Below are 8,834 nucleotides of genomic sequence, written 5' to 3'. Positions count from 1 at the left end.
GAAGCGGGACAATGTTGCCGATAGCAATGAGAATGGTTGCGGAAGAGTTGGTGTTGTCACTAGTTGAACTCGACATGGAGGGATCGAGGGCTCGGTTGAGCGAAAATGCTTTGATACCATAAAAAGGTTTATGAAAATCGAAAGGATTCCGAGAAAAAGATTTTTATAATCGATACATTTTCCATGTGCGAGTACATGTATTTATACAAGAGATTACAAGCCGATAGAATCAATCAAATTGAATTTATAATCCATTGATCTTAACACTTGCTTGTATTAGCGTGATTTGATTTGATCTTAATTCCTTGATCTGTGCCATTATCCTTAACATCAATGACGCATTGATGCGGCGAGGTTAATGTTCCCCTACAGCAAACAAAACAAAGGTGGTGGAGAGAACTCCATGATCTTTTCCGGTGCAAGTTACGGGACAATGCGGTTACTCCAAGGATGGGAGGAGATTGGTGGATTTTAAAAGCCCACTTGAAAAACACTCCTTGAAGATGATAATAATAGTACCACCACTTGAAAATGGGTATGGATTCCTAAAAACTATATGTATATGTGTGTGTGTGTGTGTGTGTGTGTGTGTGTGTGTGTGTGTGTGTGTGTGTGTGTGTGTGTGTGTGTGTGTGTGTGTGTGTGGGTGCGTGCGTGCGTGCGTGCGTGTGTGTGTGTGTCCGCGTGTGTGGAGAGCTTGAGAAACATAGGGATGTCCATTTTACTTTGAGCACTCCTTTACTGAAGGAACTATCACATGAGACCGTTAAAAGACATTAACCTTCGAGAGCGATTCACCGGTGTATGTAAGGAGTATATAAACCCCATAACCGAGGAATGTGGTGTTTTTTAATGTTCTCTCTCTCTCTCTCTCTTTGAGAGCCGGCTTGCAAGCAAGTGTGCTTTTTCTCCGTGCATGTCGATAGCATGTTTACAAAGAGAGAATGATGGTAACGATGGCTATGGGGAGGGCTAGAGCAGCGTTCCTTCTTCGCTTCACACGAATTGTGGAGGGCCTTATCTCTACCCCAAAGCAAATCTCTACGCCCCAATCCCGCCCCATGAGGCATTTAGGTTTCAATGTCTTGCTTCTCGTAATTCAAGGAAAGATACTTAAATTTAGAGCGTCATAGCCCGGGAAAAAAAGTAAGGAAATGTGATTGTCAAATAGCCCTTTAACTCGAAATGGACAATAAAGACTCGTGAAAATATTTAGAACTTAATTAGCACGATTAAAATATTTATGACTGAATTGTCAAAAGTGCAATAAATTTATGACTTTCCGGACAAATTTCTCCCTGAAGATACAAAGTACGAAACCCAACATTTAACATAAACAAGGAGTGTGCAACCGGGACGAATCACGGGACCATTAACCCCGAGGCCCCATTGGAGCGGGACAAATTGCCATCCCGGTTCTCGCTGCATCACACGATGCACAAGGCCCAATCGGAATTTTCCTCTCTCTCCGCGGGAAAAGAGTCGGCCCAATGATATCACATAGAAGCCCGGAAAAGGTGCAACCTCTGAACCTGCCCCACTTTGCGCAAAAGCCCAATGGACCAAAAGAGTAAAAAGCTTCGGGCTTCACAGAGTTCGGGTTATCTTACGTGCACATGCCCATTCCATTTTCTGCAATCGAGCTCTCTTGTCTGTCAGTAACAAACACCGTAAATCTACAGACGGACTTCCAAAAGAGGAAACGATTGGGGGTCAAAATTAGGTCAACATCCGCAATTATGACGCATCGAGGTCGCCGGCTTAATCGATTGGCACGAGGAAAATTGCGGACGCCGAGCACACCTCGAAGACCCCAACGCCTCCTCCTCCTCCTTCCCCTCTATCCCACACACCGGAAACGAACCTCCATTATCCCTTCCCCGAGCGACGCGATTTTGATTCACCCGTCGCTCTGGATATGCGATGCTTGTCGCTTTCGGTCAATTTTGGGAACCGCATGACGAAACCGGTTGAGGGAAGCCCTCTCGGATGTCACTTGGCAACCCCCGTTGATTTTTGCGCCATTTGTTTAAAGGATGGCGTCGGAAGGGCAGGGAATCTCCGGAAGAGAGTAGCATGACATAGAGGGGACCGAATCGAGTTTATATTAATCGAAGGTTGTTGCGGATTTTCAATAGATGGGATGATGGATTAGGTTGTGAGATTTTTGGTTTTGCTTGGATTTTACCATTTGCCCGGTATTTTTGGCACAAGGGTGCATCCAAGATGTCGTTTACCACATCGAAATCTTATTGTTGCTCCCGTTTTTCTGAAATGGAGAAAATCCCATCGTCGTTTGTGTCGACTTTGCTCACGTCTATAAACATTTTACGATAAGCACATCAAAAGTCTTAGTATTTGTCATGAAAACGCAATTGAGTTTTAAAACTTTCAAAAAGTATAATCAAATCCTAAAATTTGTTTCGAAAATATAATCAAGTCATAAAATTTTCAAAATGCGCAATGAAGTCCTAAAGTTTGTCAAATTGATGAAATCAAATCATTTCGTTAATTGCATTTTTTGAAAGTTTTAGCACTCAATTACGCTTTCATGACAAGCTTTAGAATTTTAAAAAAGTACAATCAAATCTTAAAATTTATTTTGAAAATGCAATCAAATCATAAAATTTTCGAAATGTGTAATTATGCCCTAAAATTTGTTAAATTTATGGAATTAAGTCTTTCTGTTGATTGCACTTTTTAAAAGTTTTAGGACTCAATTATGCTTCTAGAGAAGTTTCATGACTTAATTGCACTTTTTAAAATTTTCATGATTCAATTGTACTTTCATAACAAGTTTAAGGACTTGTCTACACTTTTTTTTTTAATGTTCTAAGACTCGATTACACTTTCTGACGAGTTTCATGGCTTGATTGTGCTTTTTAAAAGTTTTAGAATTCAATCGCACTTCATAACAAGTTCTAGGACTTCCAGCACACTTATCCCTAAATTTTTTCTTTGCTTGTGTCTTTTTGAATTGGAACTATTGTTGTTTCACCGGTTGTTTAAATTTAGCACAATGTAACAGGTCACGATACTTCGGCTCATCTCCTATGCTTTATAAGTTATCATTCGGGTTCCGTTTGTTACGTGGAATATGAATAACTTGAAAAATATCATTTTTTTAAATGGTCATTAATATTGCTCGAAATATTTAGTCAGTAAAAAATATTTTCATCATCAATAATAATTTATATCTAAATATTTAGGACTTTTCAATAACAAAAAATTTCATGCGATGTATGTGATTAACTTTAATATTCATGATTGATCATAGTTTATATTTGAATATTTTCGTGGACGGTAAAAAAAAATTTCAAAAAATTTCCATTCGATATATGTGATTAATTTAGAAAAAAGTGTATGTATATTCTTGATTTGAAATAAAGGAATCCCCCAAAGCAATTAGTCAAAGCAAGGAAGCTAAAAATAAAGGAAAAAAAAAATGGCAATCAATCAGGACAATACAGTCTCTTCACTTCATTATCACCATCATCTTTTCTCCTTCATTTGTCAAAGTCCATCAAACCATCTTCTACGCCTCACCCCCCTACACTTGGCCCTCTCCTCCTACTCCCAAGTTAGTCCCCCCCTTCTCTCTCTCTCTCTCTCTCTCTCTCTCTCTCTCTCTCCCGCCACCCAACCACCGCCACCTAATCCCCGGCGGGCCCGCCTCCTCCGATGGCCACGCCGCCACAGTTCTCCGCGAAGCCCCCGCTCGTGGCGGCGGCGACGGCCATGGACATCATCGACCAGATGCCGGAAACCCCGCAGCGCCACTCCTCGCACCACCGCCGGGCCCACTCCGACACCACCTTCCGCCTCGACGACCTCCTCCTCTTCGACGCCTCCGACCTCGACCTCTCCGCCCTCGACCTCCCCTCCTCCTCCTCCGCCGCCACCACCCCGACCCCCACCCCGTCCGGCGGCGGAGCCGTTGCTGCCGCTTCCATGGCAATCGACTCCGAGGACTCGTCCTCCAAGCGCTCGCCCCCGATCAACCACTTCCGGAGCCTCTCCGTCGACTCCGACTTCTTCGATGGGCTGAGCTTGACCGGTGCTGGCGGTGGGGCCGGTGGCGACGACAGATTTGGCGCCAAGACGGCTTCGGTGGCCTCCGAGAGGAGGGCGTTTCACAGGCACAGCAACTCGATGGACGGATCTTCCTCGGCGTCGTTCGAGCTCGACTCGTTGATGATGACTGATGCTGCGAAGAAGGCCATGGCTCCTGACAGGTTGGCCGAGCTGGCCTTGATTGATCCTAAGAGAGCTAAAAGGTGTGCCCTCCTTTCTGTTGGCTGCGTATTGACTTCGGTCTTTCAATGTATGAGCATATGCCCAATTATTTTTTGCATTTGTCTGCACTAAAATTGCAGTTAGATAATTCCCAATCTTATGTTTCGGCCATATTTGGTTTCTGATCATAGCATCTGAAGTTAGAAAACGTTGTTAATCTGCATTCTTGCACCTTCGACCTTGCTTCTGCGAATTTTTTTGTTTTTTTTATGGCCGTTGGTGCCGTTGGTGCCGTTGTGCTTCAAATGGTTGGAGAAAGTCGTATGAAGCGGAGATAATTTTGAAATGTTTGTTTCCTACAATCATTAACAGTCTAATTGAGCTCTTCCTTAAAAGTAAATAGAAAGCTTGTCAAGTTTTGGCGGAGGGTATGTAACTTTGGCACTCTTATGTTGTGCTCGAGGGGCTTTATGTTGGTAATTGCTTTCTGAAAGTATCCTTTCCTTACTGGATTTATTCATGTTGAGTAGGATTCTTGCGAATCGACAGTCTGCAGCACGTTCAAAGGAGAGGAAGATACGATACACAGGTGAGCTCGAGAGGAAGGTACAGACACTTCAGACAGAAGCAACCACGCTCTCCGCTCAGGTCACGCTGCTACAGGTATGGAGCTTGGCTTGAGGGGAAAAAAGGGGTGCAGGGTCTATTTAACTCGGTGGCCTGGCTTCTTCTTAGTCAAATCCTATCATTGTTTCGGGACACTTGAATCTTCTCTATCAAATTGTTTATATCCTTCTAGAAGAAGATGAACAAAAGAAAGATCTTCGTAAAACTCTATAATAGAAGATTAAATGCTGAGAACGCCAAAGAAAGGATTAACTAAAGATGACAGAGCATGTCTAAGTAATGACATCATAGCTTGAAATCATTATCATGTGGATATTTCTGGTCTGGAGGACTACTCTAATTTAGTGTGACCCATTCATCTATGTGTTCATACTTATACCTTTAGTTAGGCTGGATTTTTGTTAGTGATTGAGAGGCGTTAAGATGAATTGCATTTTATCATTAGTTTTAAAGTTTTATATCTGAGCTAGTCAACAAAACTTAAAATGGAGTGCAACGGAATTTCTTGAACCTAGCATGGCAGATTCACGTTGTTCCTGTGTTTTCTTGTAAGACTTCAGTTCTGTAATATAATCTCTTCTTTGATAATCAAAACCCATAGCAAGTAATAACACGTGCTATGAATGTTTATTGGAGCTTCTAGGTGTGTATGTTGAAAGTAGATATTTCCATATAATGGAGTAGAAGTTTAATTGGTGAAACAGCATCTATGGCCAGAAAGAAAAGGGCACAAAGGGTAAGGATGCTTCTACACGGAAGAGCAGAATATTGCTTTGGAATATTTATGGGTTGCACTTTATTCGATAGTTGCTTGAATAAATACTCCGAAATGTGAGGTATAGCTACCTCAGCAAGTCCAGTATGATGCCTGAGTGGGTTAAAATCGTAACTTTGGACCTGTCTGAACCAAAAGATTACACCTTTTCAACTATGATAGTTTCAAGCTTACCTTATCTCCACAAAAGTTTCCTCTTGCTGGTGCCCATTCGTTCCCATACTCGCCTCTACTTTTCTATTTTTTTATTTTTTGCGTCTTAACTTTTTAGGTCATAATATGTGGGGTGTAGTTCTATGCAAGCGAAGCAGTGGAATTGAGAAAAAGTTAAGTGGAATCCAAATGTTGCAACCACTCCATTTAGTTCGTTACTACTTTGATTTGGTTTGATCATGACTTTTTGCAAATGTTTTCATTTTGGCCTTGAACTGCATGTCATGTTGGCCAAAAACACAATAAAGAAATGACCCAACACTAATATCAGTCTTTTTGCTAAAGAAAAAAGGTAACATCAGTCGTTATCGCCACACATCGATCACCTACTTGACCTAATACCCTTGGATATTCACTAAGAATAACTTATCCTTTCACGATTCTTCAAAAAGGTGCAAGGCAGAAAGGGATAAACTAACAGCCAACCCAAAAAAGAAATGATTGATATGAAAGACCTTGACTGCACTAGTCTAAGTGGTAATTATCATTCCCAAACAGGCATGATCCGAAGAGCCACGAACCAAAATTTTAACTTAAGGATGGCACATTAGTTGGCAATGCAAGTTGAAGCTCTAGTAACTCCCGCTGCCGTACATGTGTTATTTAGATGTACCAGAAAAGAAATTCTTCATCCCACCAGGCTACTTAAAAATATCTCATTTTTAGCAACTAGAGGAATTTGATTGATGAATTAGTTTGGCATGGTTGTATCAAGAGACATAAGATGATTAGGCGGAGTATTTCCTCCAGGCTTAGATGGCATAAGTCCTAGTGGACATACTGTTCTGACTATCTGCCTTCTTTCCTGGTTTCTCGAAGTTACTTGCAACTGTTCGATCTGGTCGTCTTTGAGGAGGGCGAGAGTAGATATGAGGTATGGTATCCTCTTTGGGGAGGATGATGTAATTTATAGCCTTATAAGATAGGTAATTTTTTTCTAAAGATGAAATCTTGTTGGATTTACTGCAAATATTGTAGCTCCTTTTCAAGTAGACTATAAGTATGGCAACTCATTTTTTGTAATTTACGTGCTTCGTTATCTTGACCCTTGTTATCATTTATGCTGTCTATTCTATTCTATGTTCTATGCTGCTTCTTTTTGTAGCTTGGATAGAGTTTGCTACTTAAAGATCGTGGACCTACCACTTTGGGTTCTGTGTCATCCCAAATTTCGTCATTTTTCTCTTAACTGGATGTAAACCAGACCGGGGCTTGGCAACTGATTACTTGTGCTGGGCTTCTTATTGGAATTAAGCGATAGTATGGATGAATAAGAAGGCCAGGGCTTGTCCTCGTATATTGTACCTGGTGGTGTAATGCTTGAGCCATCAGTTCATCTCATAAAAGGCATCACTAACGTTGAATCTGTCTTTTGTTAGTCCTCCTGTATTCCTGATTCACTCCACTTGGGCTTTTATCCTGTTTAAACCTAGCCCTGCACAAGTATAACTGTAACCAGAGCTAATAATGTTTTGAAGAAGGCTAATTTGCGGGAACCTCATTTAATTTGGTGCAGAGAGATACTACAGGGTTGACGACAGAAAATAAGGAACTCAAACTGAGGTTACAGGCTATGGAGCAACAAGCACAATTGCGAGATGGTATTTCCCTTTTTTACTCTGTACATAGTACCAAACATGCAGGTGTTGGATGTGCAGTTATATATCTCAAAATAAAAAATAAAAAATTCCAAACTTAAGCACAGGATAAGTGAAATCATCCTAGTTCATTTAATCTTAATAGGCTGGCTAGCAATATAACAGCTCAATCTATGCATTTCTCATTGTACAACTGCTATAAGTTAATCATTCGACTTTCATGTCTCGTGTTTCAACTTTCCATCTTGTACTCAGAAGTTAGAACCCAGTTACTGAATGGCAGAGATTCCTGCTCAGAAGAGTGAAATAATGAAATTGCGCCACCGAAACATTAGCTCTTCAAAGAGCTTTTTTTTTTTTCAGCAGTTAGAATAGGTAAGATAAATCAACTGAAGTTTGTAATTAATGGGTCCCATGAATTGCATGAGTTAAGCTTCTAGCAGTCATTCCCTCGACTTGTCCTTTATACGTTACCATCCTTTAGGCCGGAGATAAGTTTACAATATTATATGGGGATTCTTCGGTGGTATCTGGTTATGAATTTATGGTTTATATTCTTTCTCCGGATTTCGGGTGTGTTGCTTTGTAGTGTTTCCAATTCAATTGTTTTCTTCTTTCCCGGGCTTGTAGCTCTAAATGAAGCACTGAAGGAGGAAGTCCAACGGCTTAAAATAGCAGCAGGCCAGATTCCAGCAGGCAATGGCGCTCCTTTTGGAGGGCCAATCCCTCAATTTTCTGCTCACCAGCCGACATTGCATCAGTTTGGTGGTGGCCCAAACCGCCAGCAGCAGCATATGCGGCAGTCTTCTACCAATGGGCAGACCCGCAATGGACAGCCCTGCCCGAGCTTCTTAGACTTCAACAACAGGATTCAGTGACATTGTAGCTTGTAAGAACCTTTTAGACGGGTCTCGATTAGTAGGCAACTAAGTTTAACATATACGAGGTTGGGTTTCTCATATCTATGTATAGAAATCATGTAGTCGATGATGCAGTTGGCGGTGTGTTCTTGGGCTGTTGTTGCTGCAGGAGTAAATTGGTGGAAGGCGTGGTGATATAGAGCACTCATATTCGGGTCGAACCACGAATGGGCGGCCAAGAACCTCACCTAGTATTGTGATGATGTAGCGATTACGGTCTGCTTTCAAATGTCATAGTTGTTAATTATGTTTAGATTGGTGTTCCATCGAATGTGTGCTTTTCTCGAACTGGCCTCCTGTTTCATCCCGCTAGGTATCTAGTTCAGATCGAGACCTCATTGCTCGGCAGCCCCACATGGATGATTCCTCCTCCATTTCAATGGAAATTCCCCAGAACTACTGAACATTAACATGAATGTTCTTCCAACAAGAAAAAAACAAAAACAACATGAATGTTCTCGATGT

General features: G+C 41.5%; 1 protein-coding gene across 2 annotated transcripts; it reads left to right on the top strand.

The window, feature by feature from the left end:
- Positions 1 to 3,475: 3,475 nt before the first annotated feature.
- LOC115734673 (transcription factor VIP1) lies at positions 3,476 to 8,622 on the top strand. 2 transcript variants are annotated; one of them, XM_048274082.1, is made up of 5 exons: positions 3,476 to 3,592; positions 3,623 to 4,277; positions 4,767 to 4,899; positions 7,368 to 7,452; positions 8,080 to 8,622. In XM_048274082.1, exons 2-5 carry the CDS (start codon positions 3,682 to 3,684, stop codon positions 8,325 to 8,327), a joined length of 1,062 nt encoding a protein of 353 aa, XP_048130039.1. In that variant the 5' UTR covers positions 3,476 to 3,592; positions 3,623 to 3,681; the 3' UTR covers positions 8,328 to 8,622. The 2 variants fall into 2 exon arrangements, with proteins under 2 accessions (XP_048130039.1, XP_048130038.1); XM_048274081.1 differs by having other exon boundaries at positions 3,580 to 4,277.
- Positions 8,623 to 8,834: the final 212 nt, after the last annotated feature.

This window comes from Rhodamnia argentea, chromosome 2 (genome assembly GCF_020921035.1).
Source record: "Rhodamnia argentea isolate NSW1041297 chromosome 2, ASM2092103v1, whole genome shotgun sequence".
In the NCBI taxonomy this organism is placed as follows: Eukaryota; Viridiplantae; Streptophyta; class Magnoliopsida; order Myrtales; family Myrtaceae; genus Rhodamnia; species Rhodamnia argentea.
The sequence above is the reverse complement of the archived record's forward strand: the minus strand, read 5'-3'. Positions and strand labels throughout refer to the sequence as shown.